This window comes from Odontomachus brunneus, unplaced genomic scaffold (genome assembly GCF_010583005.1).
Source record: "Odontomachus brunneus isolate Ranch 3 - 2012 unplaced genomic scaffold, Obru_v1 Obru_scaffold_144, whole genome shotgun sequence".
Lineage (NCBI taxonomy): Eukaryota > Metazoa > Arthropoda > Insecta > Hymenoptera > Formicidae > Odontomachus > Odontomachus brunneus.
The window spans coordinates 747,978-768,870 of record NW_022639594.1 but is presented as its reverse complement, the minus strand read 5'-3'; the positions used below and the strand labels follow the sequence as shown (position 1 = coordinate 768,870).

General features: G+C 46.0%; 2 protein-coding genes across 11 annotated transcripts in view; one reads left to right on the top strand and one right to left on the bottom strand.

The window, feature by feature from the left end:
• LOC116850399 (nephrin-like) overlaps positions 1-20,893 on the bottom strand; it is a 539,959-nt gene that overhangs the window by 73,051 nt on the left and 446,015 nt on the right. For all 10 annotated transcript variants that reach the window (XM_032828638.1, XM_032828641.1, XM_032828642.1 and 7 more), the window contains one exon: positions 12,526-12,636. In XM_032828638.1, the coding sequence (XP_032684529.1) occupies positions 12,526-12,636 (111 nt within the window). The remainder of the gene's footprint in view (positions 1-12,525; positions 12,637-20,893) is intronic.
• LOC116850410 overlaps positions 1-20,893 on the top strand; it is a 198,430-nt gene that overhangs the window by 46,591 nt on the left and 130,946 nt on the right. The gene's annotated exons all lie outside the window — the stretch shown is intronic.

Below are 20,893 nucleotides of genomic sequence, written 5' to 3'. Positions count from 1 at the left end.
GGGGGGGGGAAGATGAGAGAGGTGAGGTTTCGATGCAACCCTGGCGTTGACTTTAACTGCTCGGGCTATTCGATTCCACTCCCGAAGCTAAAGCCGACGACGCCGGCGATACATCGCGCGCATCCTCCCAGCGACTCGAATCCGGCGACAACCGGTGCAGTATCTGGTGCAGTAAGAAGGGGGCTAAGTCGAGGGAGCCGCGGCACGGGGGAGAGACACTAAAGTGCGGATTTTAATCCGCGGATACCGGACGATATCTTCCGGGATTAAGAGCGGTCCGCAGGCGAGAGCGCGCTCCTGAGAGCCCGCTCGCTCGCGCGCGCTCCGGGTCACATCTAACAAGTTTACCGTCGGTTCGAACTCCGCTTAAAGCAAATACCTATTCTCCGCCGAGGACCCGGCGAATCCCCCGGCGGATTCGGTTCCTTCGCTCTCTCGCAACCCTTCGCGGCGGGTCTTGATTTAGGGCGCTCCTTGTTTGATTAAAGCCGATCGCGATACTCCTCGTCGCGCCGGTGTCTTCGCGGTGAATCATTTGCGAGGAGACTCGAAGTATTCCGCGGCGCGAATGCTATACGTGTAATGCTTTTCACGTAAAGCCAATTTCAGGATTATTTCCTTCAGCTGATTACACTTGTACATTAATACCTATAATTTTTATTTATTGCATACTCTGGCGGAAGAGTGAGTGGAACGATATCGGACGTCGCATCGCGAAAGTTCGCAACGTTGCTCTTTGAAGGATGAAATAAAGTAGTCATTTTTATTCTGATAAATGACAATGTCTTTCCAGTCGAAATTTTGAGCTTGAAATATTCCATTTGACGTCTATTTTGATACTTTAAAGCTCTCATCAACCTCTTCTGATTCTATTTAATAGTGTAATTTAATCTCAGGATAAGCCGAGTAAAAATTTTGATCTCACTTTCGATCTCACTATTTGATTTATTTAGTATTATTGATTAACTTTGCCAAGCTTTATTTTGGCTTTTATTTAGAATCTTTAGTGATATTTTGCGTGTTTCTTCCTATTTAAAAGCACGAAGCAGGAGTTTAGTTCCCATGTGTCTTAGGTACGCATTAATAATTGTTATTTAAAGCTTGTTTCAAGTGAGATTTTCAGATTTGAATTTAAAGAAATTAATGAATATAAGAGAAAAGATAACATCGCATATGTATCAGTACGATTTAGCTGAAAAATTTAGATTCAACTTTGAATTCTGGGTGTCTCACGTGAGACAAATTTCAAGCAACGACCAATACAAGCCTTAAATACACACTAATCCTTCAGAATATACAGATGTGAGAAAGTTTATATCGAAAGTAGACCTAAGACCTCAACTCGGGGAGGCTCATCGAATTGCGCGAATGGGTCTTCCGCGTTACACGTCGTGGCGGCGAAGAACGTGACGAATTAGCTCATATAGGTGCACGAGCTCGCGTTAGAAACAAAATATAAAAATTTACGAGACGTTGCGTTCGTACACATCGATGTACACATCAACAAAAAAGAGTATAGAACGGAAGTATGAGAGTCGGGGAGATGCGCGGGCAGAGGATCTTTGCGTCTTCCGCAACCAATAGCTACGGTTATTACGCCTGCAATATCAATATTTTCGTCGTCTCGCGATATCCGGCGTTTTATCGACTGTTGCATTATATCCGAGGTACGTTTGTAGCTTTCGAATGTTGGATTGTTCGTCGCATGAAACTCTACCACAACGCGCGGCGGCGGCGGTGGCGACGTTTCCAATAGTAAACATTCGTATTAATTAAGTCGCGATTACCTCCCCATCCCAGGAAAGCCGACGGTCGCCTGCCATCCGGCAGCGAATTACTTAAGGCCGTAAACGGCGGCCGCCTCATCGTCGGCAGTAAATTTCATTCGAGATTATGAGTCGAAGGGAATTTACGACGACATTTACGCGGACCTTTATGCGCGACATTTATATACGACCCACGGTTTTTCTTATCGAGCCACTCCGACCGGCCAATCTTCCCATGCGCCTTCCGTTAAGAGAGAGAGAAAGAGAGAGAGAGAAAGAGAGAGAGAGAGAAGAAAAGAGAAAATGCGCAGATTCCCTGAATTAAATACCATCCGTAATATCGTAGATACTCGCTTCCTATTTTCCTTCCCTTTTTCCTCCTTTAACGCCTCTTCGTCTTCGTATTTTTCATTGAGCGAGAACGAATCGCCAGCGGGAGATACCAAACCCGAGAAGCCGCATTATCTCTCAAATTTTCAGTTTCCCGCTCGCCGCGTATATCTTACTTTCGATATGAATTTTCGCTATTTACGAGTTTCGCGGTTATACGTGCTCGCCTCCGTTGGAACTGGATTATCTCTCGCGATCCCCCCGGAGATGCGCATCCTGCGCAATCATATTCGTATCGTTCGCAGGCCGATCGGCCCGCTCGGCCAATATCGGTATTCCGGCAGTAAAAAGTCTCTTCCTCTCTTTCTCTCCCTCTTTCTCTCTATGGTATCCGACAAATATTTTCTACGAGACGTCGCAAAAAAATTCCTTCGACCAATGCTATCCCTTGTTGGCGCGCGTTCTCGCACTCTTATCGTCCCTCGGCGTTTGATTTCAATACCACACCGTGGCGCGAGCGAAGAGTGAATTTTTACAATCGAACAATGCAGCCTCGCGCTGCACATCGCGCGCTCCGCGCGTGCTCTATGAAAATATTCCGCTCGCCGTGGTAAGCAGAGAGAGCATTTCTAACGTGGGGAGACGCACCGCGGGAAATCATACGACGCGTACGCTCGGAGCGAGGAACGTAGTCGCTCCCAACCGCGAATAATCGTCGCGCATTTAATAGGACGTCCAAATATTTAATTATTGGTATAAATTAGATCGCGATTATCTACGACCGGCGAATCAATTCGATTAAATGTTTAATTACGCAATTATAACGTGCGTACACGTTCTTTCCTATTACAGCGGTCAATAACGGTGAAATGTGCACGCGTCCTATTTCAGTGACGTTCGGCGCGATATGTCGGACGCGAAGAGATTTGGTGAAGAATAAATACGTGCGCGAACCTCATTCAACGTGCATCTATATCCGATAAACGCGCGGAGCTGCGCGAGCTTGCACGTACGCTCCAGGGAAATAGGAAGAGTGCCGCATAGTTATATAGTCGAAAAAATGTGCAGGGAACTGTGAGAGAAGGAGAGAGGAGATATTCGTTCGCCTCGCGAGCGAAAATTATCGGGATAAACCGATTCGTTCCGATATGTATGTATGTGTGCGTGTACAATTTTTTTGCACCAGTGGAAAATTGACGATCCATCATTACGCGCAATTTTCAGTTGTAGGAAAGAAAAAGTTCGCGTGCAGGCGAGCTCCCGGCTCGCAAACTCTCGAACGCGCAATGTGGCGTCAGATGTTGGAATTTTTCGTTCCGTGTGACGCGGAGTTTGGTAGATAAATCTTGAATGAAAAGAAATAAATAAATAAGAGAAAAGGGCACTTGATATAGTAGCATCAGAATTTTATTCATAACATTTCCTTGCGTGTTGTCGCTAAAAAGCGCCGGAGCGAGTTTTGCATCGCGTGACAAAGAGCGTGTGCGACATTGGCAATAAGCGGCGCGCGTGCGACGCAATTTTGAGCGCGATCCTATTATCGAAAAAAATGCGACGTTGCGCGCGGTCACATTGATATTTTCGTTAGACGCGGGGGAGAACGCGGACAGATGAGCGTTCGTTCGTTCGTTCGTTCGTTCGTTCGTTCGTTCGTTCGTTCGTTCGTTCGTTCGTTCGTTCGTTCGTTCGTTCGTTCGTTCGTTCGTTCGTTCGTTCGTTCGTTCGTTCGTTCGTTCGTTCGTTCGTTCGTTCGTTCGTTCGTTCGTTCGTTCGTTCGTTCGTTCGTTCGTTCGTTCGTTCGTTCGTTCGTTCGTTCGTTCGTTCGTTCGTTCGTTCGTTCGTTCGTTCGTTCGTTCGTTCGTTCGTTCGTTCGTTCGTTCGTTCGTTCGTTCGTTCGTTCGTTCGTTCGTTCGTTCGTTCGTTCGTTCGTTCGTTCGTTCGTTCGTTCGTTCGTTCGTTCGTTCGTTCGTTCGTTCGTTCGTTCGTTCGTTCGTTCGTTCGTTCGTTCGTTCGTTCGTTCGTTCGTTCGTTCGTTCGTTCGTTCGTTCGTTCGTTCGTTCGTTCGTTCGTTCGTTCGTTCGTTCGTTCGTTCGTTCGTTCGTTCGTTCGTTCGTTCGTTCGTTCGTTCGTTCGTTCGTTCGTTCGTTCGTTCGTTCGTTCGTTCGTTCGTTCGTTCGTTCGTTCGTTCGTTCGTTCGTTCGTTCGTTCGTTCGTTCGTTCGTTCGTTCGTTCGTTCGTTCGTTCGTTCGTTCGTTCGTTCGTTCGTTCGTTCGTTCGTTCGTTCGTTCGTTCGTTCGTTCGTTCGTTCGTTCGTTCGTTCGTTCGTTCGTTCGTTCGTTCGTTCGTTCGTTCGTTCGTTCGTTCGTTCGTTCGTTCGTTCGTTCGTTCGTTCGTTCGTTCGTTCGTTCGTTCGTTCGTTCGTTCGTTCGTTCGTTCGTTCGTTCGTTCGTTCGCCGCTTCGTGGAATTTGCATTTAATTGTGCGCGTCGCGCGCCGGTCGCGGATGGTCGGTACTTCCGGGCCGGGAAATCAAATTCGACATCTCGATTTTCGTCACGCGCTCGCTCGTCGTCGCAGCGACGGCGACGACGGCGGCTCGCCGAAATTAACGAATGTGATGAACATCGTATACCCGAGGAGGAGAAGGTAGTCGCGCTTCTCCCGCGGGTCTAATGCCACGGAGGGAGAAACAATTCCTTTTCGCGCAGCTTCCTTCGCGAGAGATTAACGACGTCATTCTCGGCTCTCTTTCTTTCTCTCTCTCTCTCTCTCTCTCTCTCTCTCTCTCTCTCTCTCTCCCTTTCCCTCTTTCTCTCGACCTACCTTCCGATAATCGTTTCTTCATTCTCGCGGAACGACTCGCGGTGTGACCAGAATATTCTCGCCGCGCCGGGCGTAAGAAAGCTCGTCGTAGATGTCGTGGTTGCACCCTTAAATTCAAGGGCCGATATTGACGGTAATCGGCCGAGATATGAGAATTTATACGGGACGAGGAGGTGAATTTTCCGCGCGTCCATCCGCGGTGCGGTCCGACGGGGAAATATGCCGGGAAGGTGGGCGAAGGACTCCTTTTACGTGCGTATACATCCTCGAGGAAGGACCCTCGATTCTTTCCGGGCACGAAGTCAAGTAATTGGCAATAAATTCCGCGCGCAGACCGAGTCGTAAAATTTTCTCTCGCCGGCATTGTCATAAATTATAGATAACGCGAATACCGCGGAGGGTCGGTCGGGATCTCACTTGTAAATCGAGTGCGAGCGAGCGAACGTTTAAAGAAAATGTATTAATTGTGCAATACACGTATGTTCAGCATTCGCGCTGGAAATGTGTACCAACGTAAAGGTGTGAACGGATAAAGCTCACGAAATTGAAGGAAAGAGATCCTCTATCATCTTGCAAATAACCACGACAATTATTTGGATCCATAGTAGCGATATTAATCTCGTTATTGTAATAGACAAGACGAAGGAAGGAATCTTGAGCAATTCGCTTGCACACGTTGTGCGAGACACTCGAATCTCTCAAATAGGCAATAAAAGAGTGGCATAGACGTGTACCAAAGAAATTGCTTTTTGTTTCACGTCGCTACGTCGACTTATTTGCGAGTTATAACCGTTTAAAGCCGCGGCAGGCTTAGACTCGGTGTGGGCGCCAGATTGATCGTGTTACCTGCTGTCGCACCGGCACACTATATCTTTATGCTGTCTTCTTCTGAGGTGCACGACCACGTGGCCGCAACGAGCACGTGGCTTTAGCGCCTTTTTCGTCTCGGCCGCGGAGCAAGCCGATCTAGGTAGTTTACCAAAAAAGTTACGAAAAAAATTTCAGTTCGGGGGTAACTGAATGACTAGATGAAAAATTCGCGAAATAACTAGTGAATGTTGTCACCATTTATAAAAAAAACGAGAAAAAATATCTCTGTTATTGTAACCGAAAACACTTGGACATTTAGTTGCATTAAAATTAGATCGCGATAACTGATTGGCTGAGTAAAAACCTATTATTCCTATAGGAATATAGGAAATTATTCCTTTATGTTCCTACAAGCGAGTTTTTCATCTGGTTCATACAAATAAGAGAAAATTCAGTTACACTAATGTTTTTTACGTATGATAGAAGATTTTTCTACATACTCAATTTAACAATTCATAGGCACGAGTTGTCGGATACCTAAACCAGACAACCTGTATAAATTTGCCGAATCAGTCTATTAATTGTCTTCTGTGATTGCCATCTATAACAGTACAACTGCTATAGGTATCACACCTCTGAATTATAGAGTTTGCGTGTGATATGAAAGTTCCACGATATCGTGAAGATATCGATTTTTACAGCAGACATCGTTCGATCGATTTTAACGCACGAGTAAACAACGCGAGTAAACAACACGATCTGATATTCAAAACGCTTGCCTCTTTTTGCGAGCTTGGGTATCGGTCTCGCGCGCAGGAATACATTCGCGTGACTTATTCGGAAACTTATAAACGCAACGGCGTTATCGATCGATTCGCGCAGACGGTATCGCGGCGGAGACGGCGGAGACCGCGGCGGCGGTAAACTCGAAAATGATGAGCGAGATATTAAATTCTCATTTTTATTACATCAACGTCAACATCGCGAGCGCTCCGCTTAATTACGCGGCACATGGCGTTGTTTTTACAAGACGCGACGCGAGCGGCGAATTACGCGAGAAGAGATCGCGGCTTTCATTTTCCAGATTTCGCGTTACAACCACCACGACGGCAACATAGCATTCACTTTATGAAGATTAGACTGTCCAGGGTGTATTCCGCGCGCGCGAGTCACACGAATTCCGAACAATTTTCCGGCGCGGATTCGTGGCTGGGATAACGCGTGTTAAAGATAACGAGAACAGCCGCGGGCGAGCCGCAACTACGCGCTGCGTAGACAATTCGCGCGCATCGGAAATGTAACTTTGGAGAACCCGATAGTTCAGCCGGTTCATGCGCTCGTCATTACCGGGAAAGGAGAGCGGGCTGCTCACCTCCGTTTTCGTGTAACGCGCGCGCGTGATATCTACCTGTGACTACTCACCGGCTCACCTGTCGCGCGTCCGCTTTAGCTGTTCCCGGCGTTTTGATAGCCGCGGCGAATTAAATGCGCGCTCGTTCGCGCGAAAAAGGTACGTCACTCGTGTCGGCGTGTCACTTCTCCACAAGCCCGACTGCAACGTCCAACTCGGTCGTTTCAACCTCGGCGAATTTTTCTTTTTTTTTTCTTTTTTTTTCGTTTCAAACAGAGCGACAGAAAAATGCGTCTGATTCTCTTCAGTACTCTCGCGCCTTCGCACGCGCTTTGCCGACGACCGACGAATGATCTCGCATCGAGCACTTGATGTTCGATTTTTGTACCGAGTCAAGATTTTAGCCCTACTTTGAGCCCCAACTTTTTAACATCTGTAGGGGAGATCGGGGCTAGATGTCCCATATTTCAGAATTTCGAGGTTACAACTTCTCAGACAATTAATTAGTGTCATTGGATGTGCAAACGCGATAGAGGCAGCTTTCTTTTATATGTTAATGCGATCAAGTTGACTGTATATTTTGTTCTGTAATAACCAAAATACAAACGTACATTCGTGGTCTGAAAGGTTTGTGCACCGATTTTTTGTAGATTTCGGAACGCGTGCCAACTTCAGGAGAGAGACAACCAGTGCTTGACATGCCAGCGCCGTCACTTATTACGAGAGCAGAAGGATGGCATATACCGTATATGCTATCCTTCTGCTCTCGTAATAAGTGGCGGCGCTGGCGTGTCAAGCACTGGTTGTCTCTCTCCTGAAGTTGGTACGCGTTCCGAAATCTACAAAAAATCGGTGCACAAATCTTTCAAACCACGAGTGTACATAACGTGTTCATTTGATATTGAGTTCATTTGCAGAGTAAGAAGACAAAATATGTATCTTGATTAGTAGTTCCGTGATCTCCACAGCTCTCTTGCTGGCTCTTAATTATGGGCCAACTTTACTTCGTTCGCCCATATGCTCGATTTGAATCGTTTTATAAATGAAAATTGTTTTTATTATCCGGAACAGAGTATATCATGCACTTGCAAAATGCTTCTTTCTGCCGGTAACACGTCGCTTAACTTTATTCACTCACGACGAAGAATATTAATAGAAAATTTCGAGAGACTCGAAAATTGACTTTGCTATTACTAAATCAGTTTTTTCTATTTTTTAACTGTAATATTATTCCGCTTTTAATGAAACTCGGGGAAAAGTACCTATGTTCTAAAAGAGAACCATTTCGCGATTTTATATCCACTGTTTCTTTCAAGATAAATACTCAAGAAAAAGTACGTGGGCAACATACTTCTGGGGTCATCTAAACCCGGTCTCTCCTATATTTTGAAGGATTAGTATATATGTAATACATACGGAAACTGAAATTCTACTTAACATCTCTAAATAGCAGAGAACGCACGAAATGCCACTCGTAGAGGATCTCTCGGCAAAGCTAGTAAGTTATAGAATCGAATGAGATTGACATAAACCTCGGAATATTAAAGCGGACGCTAAATGAAATATTGAGGTCGATCGTAGGATCAAAATTTCGACTCGAGAACGCGCGTTCGCGAGATATATCAAAACTCGCGTCGCGCAGTCAAACGATCGAGAATGAGGAAGGGGAGATATAAAACCACGTCAATTAATAAAGGACGATTAATTACGCGCCACGGATGTGGAAGAGTCGCGGACGATCCGTATTAGCGAGCGCGCGCATTAATTTCCGGGATATTCATTCGTTCGTTCGTCCGTTGGTTTCGTGCCTGCGATGGTCATTCCGTCCGTCGGCGGATCCGTTTTCTCTCCCCTCGCGAGCGTTATTTACAATTAAATTAAAACGGCGGATTCGTCAGCGTGACGGCAGCAGGGCAGCAGGGGGAACGGCAAGGGGAGGGGGAGAAGGAGGAGGAGATGGAGGATGATCTTCGGCAGAGCGCAGCGCTATGTCGTCGTATTGTTAAGGATAAGCCGATCTTCTCGATATTCAATTTATACGCCGCGGTGCGTCTGATCGATGCGCACCGCGGATGGAATTCCCATCGAATCTGCATACGGCAATATTCCCGGCCCCGTATATTTCGACATATCCATCGGCGAGGCTCGCGATGAACAAGGGCGTCGAATCGCCCGGCCGTTATCCGCCGTTGCTGGATTCGGCAACGGTGACTAATATGATTGCTCGAGGACGGGACCGATTCTAACAACGGAATTCATCTCCTCCACGCGGTAACAAAGCCTCCGGTATCTTTTTTGTCTTTTTGCCTGTTCTCTTTTTACTACGACGCATTCGTTTTGCCTTTTTTTTTCGATGGAACGAGGAGGACGGACGGTGATGCCGTGATGTATAACACTGTACATCGATGGATGGACGGGCGTTTCGATAGGAATTCGCCGTTGACAGATTACATCGATTCAACATATTTGTGCATTCTGCGGGAACGAATAAATTTTTCGTCGTTGCCACAATCGTGGAATTAATCCAGCGGGCTATTAAGTACCGCGGCGCGCCGCTCGTGTCTCGGCGACGTTCCTCGCGTTTGTCCGAGTAAGTCGCGCGGTAAGTCGCGTTTGAGAGAAAACAATTAAGTAACGATGAGCGCAGGGGAGCGGCAATGAATATTCAAACGGCAGTCGCGACCTGCGCCCGCTCGTTCGTTCGCTCGCTCGCTCGGCTGCTACGAGTTCGCCGAATTTTGCCGCCAACGACTTAAGATCTTTAACGACGTTTCATCCTCCGGGATATTCCGGCCCGCGAAAACGACGACGACGACGATGGCGAAAGGAAAGCGGAAGCGGCGCTTAATCACGGCGAGAGCTCTCATAGGAGAGAGGCTACCCCGTAGACAGAGAACGGCGAAGCGTCGCGGACGTAGAGCGGAAGGATAGAGCGAGGAAGTGGAGGGCACGAGGAGGTTTGAACCTCGAAAACGGGGAGAAGGGCTGGAAATAATCTTTTAAGGCGGCCGAAGAAGTTGCCGCAGTTATAAACAGAAATTTAGATCCAGTTGCTAAAGTAAACAGAGCGGGGAGTGCGCTACTCGGATGCTTGCATTGCGATTCCACCCCTCGGCGCTTGATCCAAGCGACAGCCTAGTAACCCCCCGGCTTTCTCTCTCTCTCTCTCTCTCTCTCTCTCTATCTATCTCTGTTTGTCTGTCTTTTCCTCTTTTTCTTCTTCTCTCACTTTCTGCACTTGGCGCGGGATAAGAGAGCGACCGTCGTCGTCGTCGTCGTCGTCGTCGTCGTCGCGTTTCACCGAACGTGGAACTTTTCACTTAGCCACGGTCGCCGATAAAAACTTGGCTGATCTAATAACCGGCGACACCAACCAGCCAGCCAGCCAGCCAGCCACCGCCGACTCAGTCACTCTCCACGATCGAAGTTTCCCAACGATTTCGCGGTGAGGTTGAGGTTGCCACAAACGCCGCGAAGGCTCTCCAAAATGCGCCGCGTGTGACTTACGGAAGGAAAAGGTACGACGAGAAAGGGAGAGTCTCGCCCCCGAGTTTTCGGATCGCACGCGAGGAAACCGGTGCGGCATTTTATTCCTGTCGATGTTGCGGAGAACTCGCTGATGTATTCTCGTCTCTCTCTTCCTCTGTTTTCCTGAACGTCTCAATCATCCGTTCGCGTTTTCAGAAGTTGGTCAATCGTCAGGTAGTTTACTGTACTTTCACTTTTTTATCGTGTGGGAGAAAGAAAAAAAACGAACGAATCGGCGATTGTCTCGCGTTTTCGTCAACGATCGATTCGTTTCTCGCGGTGAGTCGCGCGTCGCTCACGAACATGTGCAGATATGGCGGACGGATAAACACCACGATATATACATATTGTAGCACAGTCTAAAAATGTAATAACAAATATTACTGTTAAACAGAAATTATAGAAAGCTCCTTTTTAGAATAACTAACAGTAAGAATTGAAGAGGCAAATAAGGAGTACAGCACGGATGTCTTAGTGCTATTAAATACTAATATTACTTTTATATAATATTAATATGATAGTGGGAGGTTAATTATGTCCAGCATGTCAAACGCACGTATCGAAATTTTTCTTCGATTAACGTACGCGGCGAATCTACCTTTCATACTTAGACCGATCCTTGAGTCCCAATTTTATATACTACTGTGTCCAAAAAGTAAGACCAATTTTCAAGTTAAATTGCGCGGGTATATCGAATGTCAGAAATATTTTTTTTTCTAAATTGGTAGTACTGTGACAGACATCTGTGTCAAATTTCACATCATAAACGTCAAGACTTGGAAGCTATTCGCAAAAAGAAGCCGGAATTGTGGAAAGACAACTCTTGGTTTTTGCACCACGATAATGCGCCATCTGACACTGCATTGGTTCTTCGAGACCATTTCGCTAAAAATTTGACCTATATCGTTCCACAACCACCATATTCACCTGATTTAGCACCGTGTGACTTCTGGCTATTCCTTAAACTCAAAAGATCGCTCCGGGGACACCGTTTTGACTCGATTGAAGAGATACAAACTGAATCGAAGAAAGCTTTGAAGGCCATTCCGGAAATCGACTTTAACAACTGTTTCGAGGGTTGGAAAAAACGTTGGCATAAGTGTATTGTGTTTGAGGGGGATTACTTTGAAGGCGACGAAATAGATTTGGAATAATAAATAAAGATTTAAAAAAAAAATTTTAAATTGGTCTTACTTTTTGGACACAGTAGTATATATATTTAAAATTCGAGAGAGAGATAGCATATATTCGTATAACATCTCTTACGAGATCGACTCTTTCTTTCTTTCTCTCAACTTATACCTTAGAGAATTTATAAACATTGTGTTGCGAGATTACTGTCGAAGCCTCGGTGGCCGAATGGAAAGGCGTCCCGCCCGGAAAGTGGGGAGGTTCCAGGTTCGAGTCTTGGCGGAGGCAGTTTTTTCGCAACATATATAATGAATCTATTTGAGTCATCGGTTTAATGGATTTTGGGAATTTTAAATATATATATATATATATATAAAATTGGGACTCAAGGATCAGTCTAAATATGAAAGGTAGACTCGCCGCGAACGTTAATCGAAGAAAAATTTCGATACGTGCGTTTGACATAATTATCCTCCCATTATCATATTAATATTATATAAAATATAATATTATATAAAAGTAATATTAGTATTTAATAGCACTAAGACATCCGTGTTTGCTCCTTATTTGCCTCTTCAAATCTTACTGTTAAATATTACTGTTGTTGCTGAAAACTTCTATTTTCTACGAAATGTGTGATATCAGGTAGTTAGTAAATCTTGCATCTGATCAACTCTAGAAGAGTCGCATAAGTATACGCGGCCGGTCTCATCCCTCGCTTCACGCGTTCGCTTGGCGCGAAACGCTACCACATCTCTTGATATACTATATTTTGCGCGAGCTTACCGCCCGTGACGCGACACGTGAGATACGGTGTATCGCCTTCCTCATAAGGGCCAGCTGTGCCGTTCAAGATGCGACCCCATCGATCCAGAATGGTTGGCTGTTCCGGTGGAACTGCAACAGAAAAGATCCAGAGAGTTCGTATAGGTGCTGTTTCGAAAAATAGGAAGACGAAACGATTCTTATCGTTATTATTATCGCTGGCCCTATCTGCGTTACAATGCGTCGGACATTATTATCTATCTGATCATATATTATATATATATATATAAAAGCTATAGAAAGGAAAAAAACTATTCTCCTTTTCCACTCCATTCTATTCTTCTTATTTTATGAAAGCAAAATAAAATGATTTCACATAAAATAATCGCGGAATGATAAGTTGACATTAACGAGACAGTCTAATTACAGTAAACTGTAACGTATCGGACTCAAACTCAATTTGCACGAAACTGTCGCTGGTCGATTTATCGCGACTAGGAATTTATCCCATAGTCCTGGTTAGGTTGATCCCAATCAGTTATCTGGTTTGTACAGGGCGATGTTATTGGGTCCTGATAAATCATGTAACGCAGCGTGGTAATCAAGGACCCTATTAATAATAAGGATTATCAATCATTATGAGTTATATGTATAGCATATTTCAATGAAAAATACACTGATTGTACTTTAAAGAGCTTATTTTTCGTGGATTCAACCAAGCGCGAAACGCTCGGGCGAGTTGCGCACACTTTATTGAGGAGTTTAATCAAGAGGTATGTGTTTTCAACAGCACACCATAAGCTACTCATAAATGTATTATTTAACGAACAAAATTACGTTATTATATATTTCTTTCGGTGTCTAAATAATAAATGTCAATTTGAAACTAATTTCATGATACTAACCATGAGAAAAACAGTTTAATTAGATCAAGCAAATTTCTGGAAAATTATGAATGGACTCTAGAAATTCCGATAATATCAGTCGGAATTTTCTGATTCGTTCATATTTTACCAGAAATTGATTAATTTAATGAAACTTTTCTTTTTCTATGTATTTCACCACGTCTCACTCAGTATAATGTCGCTCGGAGTATAAAAACAGTAGTTTTCTGACTTACAATTAACTATTACATCAAAACAGTGTGTAGTGAATATTAATCTTTCTTCCATGCCGCGTTTAATTAATATGACATTTATAACGATGAATTTTTCCTACTTTTGCGTTGAAGACGCTCTGAATGTCGCGAGAGAAAAGGACGTTCTTGTTTAGAAAATATCTTTATTTTTGACGCGTAAATCTATAAATAAGATTACGCAGCGTTAAACAAAGATAAATTCATACTCGATACGTTCTATATGACTCAACAGAGACAAAATGTGGTATAAAGTGGGTGGTATCACTATTTACGAAGTTACATGTAAATAATGCTCATCTATATTGCTAAGATAAAATGCAAAATTGCGATATTCAGTACCAGATTTCCCACGAATAGTGCAGACATTTCAACTACGAATGCGTCTTACCGCGACAAACGTCACGTTAAGCTCCTGCATAATTTTCAGCATTTTGCTTGAAATGAATAAACTCCTTAAAGTCCTCTCGTGGGAGCAGCGTGAAGGTGTTTTAGGCGCGATCGGGGATATTATATCGCTTAAGTTATACATGCGTGTAGCGCGCTCGAGCACGGGCGTCGCTGGCTTTCTTTTTTCACGTTTCGCGTTTCGAACAAATTCGGCACGGCTGCATAGGATATGTAGTATGCGACGCTATCGGACTGGCGTGTAGCTATGATCGTTCGCGGATTAAGCGCGGCGATATTTTTTCGCGGAATATTCGCTCTCGCGAAATCGAAGCGGAGTCGGATAAACCGGCCAGGATATTTCTCTTGCTTTTTTCATTATTTTGGAAGTTACGCGCATACGTCGAACGTATCCGGCGTTTTATCAACGAGGTTATGGTGCTCGCTTCCCTCTCGTTCTTCCTTTCTTTCTCGCGCCCGATCCCGGTCTCTCCCCATTTCTCTCCACCTTCTGCTTGTGTTCTCGCTCTCTCGCTCTCTCGTTGTACTTGTCTCGTTTCAAGCGCGCGCTCAGTTTCTCCCCTTTTTCCGTCTTTTTTGTAAATTATGCGGCCTCAGGTACCGCTTCGGCTTTTGTTTGCCGATCCAAGCTAATTTCCCGCGACCGTAATCGCGCGCGAGTATACATCGGGGTTTTATCAATTCTCGCAATTTGAGAAGCGCTTTCGGTACTGGTGCGCTAAAACCCGCTTAAATGCTTGGGATGGTTCGGTTAACGACTTTCATGAAAGAGTCGTCGTTACGATGGTTAGCGCGTAAATAAGTAAAACGGAACAAGAAAACGAGCGGATTATTGGGCGGCGAACGTGTACACATTTCGATTAAAGCTTAAGCTCTCCCGTTGAATTTTGCGTCCACCTCGAGAATTCTACCATTTGAATGGATAATCTCTCTCTTTCTCTCTCTCTTTCCCTCTTTTCGTCTTAGAATTTTGTACTTCTTTATCAACCGCGACTCAGCGCGAAGGATTGATCAGTCCGCAGCTAGGCTCCGAATTTCCTCTCAAAATTCATCGTCGCATTGGTTTTAGATTTCCGTGAATTAGAAAGTGAAACGCAGAAAAGCGCGAGTCCACTTGTTGACGTTGCGACGAGTTATTATTCGCACCACCACCTCGTTCATCTCGTTCCGCGCAGCGGGCTGCGTGGCGAAAAAAAAAAAAACAAAAACGCAAAAATCCTGCAAAATAGAATTGTGCTCGATTCTATTTCGTTGATTCTCGCAATCGCGCAAGAGTCGGTAAATTTATCGCGAATATTAATACTCGATATAGCTAGCTGAAGGGTCTACGAATTTGCCGACTGGTACTCGACACCGTGAGTCGCGTTTATCGGCGATGCGCGCGGCAGTGTACACGAGAGGCACGCATACCCGGCCACTCGGACGCATCCGCCTTTTTCACCCTCAGTACATCGCTTGAATCGCCAATTCGGACACTAGAAAAAAAAGAGAGACATACATACATGTGTGTGTGTGTGTGTGTGTGTGTGCGTGCGTGTGCGTGCGTGCGTGTGTGTGTGTGTGTCTATTAATCCGTGAAATATTCAACGCGGATTTTGCGGACCTAGTCCTGACGTTTTTTACGAGTGATCGTAGGGTAGATTCGTGGTCCCGACAGGAAAGAAAAAAAGAATTGTTTAAGCGGTCTCCCTAGCGCTGCGCGCTGGAAAGGCGCGTGTTTGCGCGTCAGCTTCTCGTCGAACGCACACTTGTGCAATTAGACGCGACCGTCAAATGCGGTCAGACTTGCGCTTCGTCTGCTTGTTCTGCTTGTCGATCCGAAAATTTGCCTCACTTTTCGCTCGCTGAAAAGGCTTCGGATCTCGCGGTGACACGTGAAAATTCGCGTTCCTTCCTGAGCATTTTTCGGGAAAGTGATCGAGATATTTATTTGTTTCTTTTCTTTTTTTCGACCTCGTCCGTGAGCGCAATCGCATGGACGGTTGGGTGAGACGGTTTTCCTGAGCGAAAACGCGGGAGAATCACCGCTGCCGTAGCAGCGATGACGTGCGAATGCCGGACGGACGGCGGATTGCCGCGTGGAAACGATCAAAAATCGCCGGCAAATCGAGAACGATAACGTTATCGGGCACGATACGCCCGGGTCCCTGACGAAAGCACTTAATCAAACGCTCCGCGTTCAGCGGCAAATTCAATTTTCGGGCATCCACCGTAACATCCTACGCCAACACCTCGTGGCTGGCCCGAGCCAGCCTTTCTCCTCTTTCCTCTCCTCTTCGCTTTAACCGTCACCCCTTGCCTCCATACCCTCCCTCTCCCTCCTGCTATTCGTCTCTCGTCCCTCATTCACCTCCTCTTCTTCCTCATCGTGCTCGTTCTCTCTCTCTCTTTGTCTGTCTCATCTTTCCTTCTCTTTCTCGCTCGTGATGGCGCAACGCCGCGATGAAATTTTCTCCCCAACCTCCGTTCTACCTGCCGGAACGTACCTGTAAAGTATTCACGAGGATTTATGGCCGCTTTTCAATCCATAATCGGGTGTATCGTGGAAAATAAAGCGTCATCCATCGTGGCCACGCACGTCAGCGTGCCAATCAATCGACGATGCCCGGCGCTTCTCTCTTTTTTCTATACCGCCGTGCGCCGCCCTCTTTGTCCTTTTATTTTTTTTTTGCCGACGGCGTGGCATTTCGCTCTGGTTCGCCAGTCCTCCTCTCTTGCCGCTTTTCCCCTCTCCTACCGCGTCTCTTTTCCTCTCTCTTTTCCACTCCCCTTTTCGATTTTTTACCTCGCGCGATTTTCCCTTTTCGTTGTTTTCCTTCTTTTCGGGCACAGCCTTGGGAGTCGGAATGGGAAGGGAGATATCGCCGAGGAGATATCGCCGCTGGATTTTCGCATGGAGAACGCTCCTGTGTTAAGCTCGTTTGACGCTGCTCGCGCACAGCGGCTCTAAGCTCTTCGGGCGTAGATTAATTAAATCCGCATCAAAGTCGATGCGCGAGAGCGTGCGAATTGCTTTTCCCGATGTTGCTATTCGTTTCCGATTCATTTTCTTCGAGCGCGCGCTCGCCCGTGTTCCTTCAGGACCGCGCTTACTCCTAATTTGCAAAGTGGTATAATTGCACGTGTACCGTCGGGTTATTCTCGCGAATTCCGCGATACGTACGCAAAAGACGGGTGTCGGGCGTGAAATTGCGCGCGACAATTATTTCGCGCTGCAGCGCGGCAATGCGTCGGAAATCGTAAGCGTAATTCGACGACTTGTAAAATATGATCGCGCGCATAATGCGCATAAAATGTATCAAGTACAGCACGTTGAAATGTATCGAATCAGAAACCTCCTGCCCCCTCTCCCCCTCCCTCTCTCAATAGCCTCAAATTTCTCGATGTTTCACACTCCCGGGTATTCCCCGTCGAAATATAATATTATCAAAATTATCCACATGATAATATGCGGAAATTGATCAAAAGATTTGCGAGAATGTTTTCGCTCTTCGACGCACTCGTAGAAACGCGCGGTAATGTTTGAAAATTATGATCATCATTCTAGAGTTAATTGGTCGCAGCTAAAGGAAGGCCCGACGGTCCTTCCAATTTACGCGCCATGCAACTGACACGTAATAATAATTAAACGTCGCATTTGTACGACGTGGCGACACGAGCGTGGCCGGAACGGTGTGCGCGTAACGTTTAGCCGGGGCGCGGCCGATAATTTGGCGCAATTTCGCCCCGAAAAGCTGCGCATTCGGCCAAATTAAATGGGGATCATGGCGCGCGGCGCGTCATCCGGGATGATCTGCAACAAGCGATGACACCCCGGAGAGGCTTAATATCCATGAGACTCCACGAGAGAGACGACATTTCGCCGGACTTTTGCAACGCGCGCGCGGCCCAAAAACGCGAGGCGCGCTGTCGCCGTTGTGTCTTTTCTCTCCGCGCTCTTGAATCCGATCGATCTCAATCGCAAACGGAGTAATCCTTCTGTATTTCGACGCGAGAAGGTTACTTATTGAACCTACGACCTCTAGCCAGGTGTGACGTCGATATACCGACCGCAGTGCTGATGAATAAATCAGAGACACGAGGCGCGAAAAGTGGTGTCTGCTTTCGTCTCTCCTTCACCTTTCTTGTTCTCGTAGAACGAGATAAACAGCTAAAAAATGAATAAGGGAAGAATATACGGGAAGGTGAGGAATAAACAGCACTGCAAATCCGAGAGTGTTATTTTTGAAGTGTATAATTGACTGCACCTCTTTTTACATTCTTATCGTCTCAAGTTGTGTCATTTAACACGCTTAAACGGATAAAATTCTAATTTATACATCATAAACGTGTTAAATGACGTGATTTAAAACCGCAAAAGGCGTGTGGGAAGAATTTCAGCCAATTACACGCTTATACGTTCCAAAATAACACACTGGAATTTGCAATATGTGTCCCGATTGGAGGTGGCGCGATGCACTTTTGCGTTGCAGCGGGCGCGCGAGGAAGAAGAACGATCGATCCGTTGCACGAATATCGAGAAAAGAGAAGAAGAGAAAGAGAGAGGGAGGCACGAGATGGTTCGTCAATTCGTAAAATCAGTTTCCACGCGTAGAGCGAGGAGACGAGGGAGATATGTATTTGCGCGCGCGCGTCCTACTTCTCCCTTATAGATCTCGCGATCGAACTTAATCAACGGAGTGAAACAAAGTCGTCGATTCGGAGCACGAAATTAAGCAGTTAACGAGCGCGACGTATTACTGCGAGATAAAGTCATCTTTTATCGGAGCGCCGCGTCGCGATGAATTGATTCGGCGAGAGACGCGACTACTAAAAGCCTTGCATGATGGAGTTGCAAAAGGAAACTAAATTTCATCTCGTTCCACTTTGGTCGGAACACGCGCTTCATTCGATCACATAACAAGGTATTACGCGCGTTAATTACACAGCCCGAAATCACGTCTTTCAGACGTGAGACCTATCGCGAGACGAAAGTAGCTTCAATATGTCGCGAGCGTTTTCGTTCAGCTCGCGACTTTCGTCGCGATCCTCTCGGTCGCTTCGCAGCGAAATTAAACACTTGTGCATTCAGACGTCAGAGTTTGCATTAGAGTCGACACGCGGCTCGCCGGCGCGAGAATGTTGCTCGAAATATCGGGGTTAAAAACAGATTAATAAACACGAGTAGGTTAATCAATGCAGCGAACTCCGACGCGGCATTTCGCATTTTTAATCCATTTGCATCAGAAGCGAACGTGTCCGTCCGCATTTCGCCCGGCCATTACCACTGAGGCGAATATGTTCGCGTGTAATCGAGACTGAATTGATCGCAAATATCGTGTATCTTTCATCCATTTTTCCCGTGTCACGTTAATGTGAAGAAAATGAAACTTTCGAATCTCCTAATGACGCAAGTGTGTTGACAGAAATCCAAAGAAATGTCATTCACATTGCTCAACGTGAAACATTTTTACATTTTTCACAGGATATCGCGAATATTTTATCATTTTTTTTAATTCATCACGGTATAATTTATTCGACGGCACGAATTCCCCGAAGCGCGGACCAATATGGCGACGATTCATATTTTCATTTATAATATAGGGTAGCGCATGTAAAACCGGCCCCAAACTGCAGACTGTATTTTCCGGTTGGGGCCTGTTTTACGCACGTCGTTTGCTACAATGCTCGTTCCTGTTATTTATTGTTTTTGCGCGTGCTGTTTTCGGAAAAACGAGATATCAATATTCCGGCGTGACGCGCCGCGCGAAGAAAGACGCGTATAAACGCGTACGATTCGCGTGCGACTGTCGTTGAAACGTCAAGCTGAACGATGTTCGAGTCGAATAAACGCGAGACACGGTAATACCTCGACTGCATAACGGCTGCCTTTTTATTCCCGGCTGGAAATTCGCGAAGAGAGAAGAACAGGCGATATGTTTCGCGCGCTCTCTTTCTCCCTCTCCTCCTGAATTACCTCCTTCAACGACGTAACGTAAGATCGATACTGGCGGCGTGCGCGATACTAATCAGGAGTTATATATACGCACGCGTGCGCGCGCGCGCGCAGGTGTATCTCGGAGAAGTATCGCTCGCGGGCAGAGTGTAATCGCGGAGTACGCCGGTAGTTACGGGCACAATGTTGCTTCGGAGACCGAAGAAGTAGCTGTCCATTTTTGCAAATAGGAAGGCGCGGCTTAGTTTTGCGTGCAATGTCCCGCACGTGCAAAACGGTCCGCTTCGACAGACACGAAGGCGACCCGGCTCGCGCGTTTGTGCACTCACGTGGCGTTTTATGCAGTCGTCCTATACGGACGCGATCAATCGCCCCGAATATCGAGAAGACGCGATGACGCGAAGCAGGTAGAGCATCGGGCGGGACTGGACGGAAGCTGCAGCGGCAATTAGCAGCGATAATCAATGGGTCTTGCTGAGAGACCGCGCCGATAATTTCAGGACCGGCTGGAAAACGGGCGTATTCCGTTTCGCAGAAGTGACGGGGGGAAGAAGCAGTCGCGGAGGTGTATGTGTGTGTGTGTGTGTGCTCGCCGCAATTTTAATTGAGCTAATTTTAGACTCCTACCTTGTTAGGTAAACGTGCACACGCACACTCGCGTATACCGCAAGCGTATAGAATAGACGTGAGCATTACTGTAGGAGGGATAAAGTTCAGAATTAGTAAGAGAGAGCAACAGAGAATAAGATGCTTTCTCTGTCTAATGGCCTGGTTGGTGGAAAGAACGAAAAAAGAGAAGCGATCACACGATCCATGCATTTTCTTTCATTGTATTTCTTTCTTTCTCTCTCTCTTTCTCTCTTGTTTCTCCTGCATCGCATTCTCTTCTAGAATACTCTGTGACAGAAAGA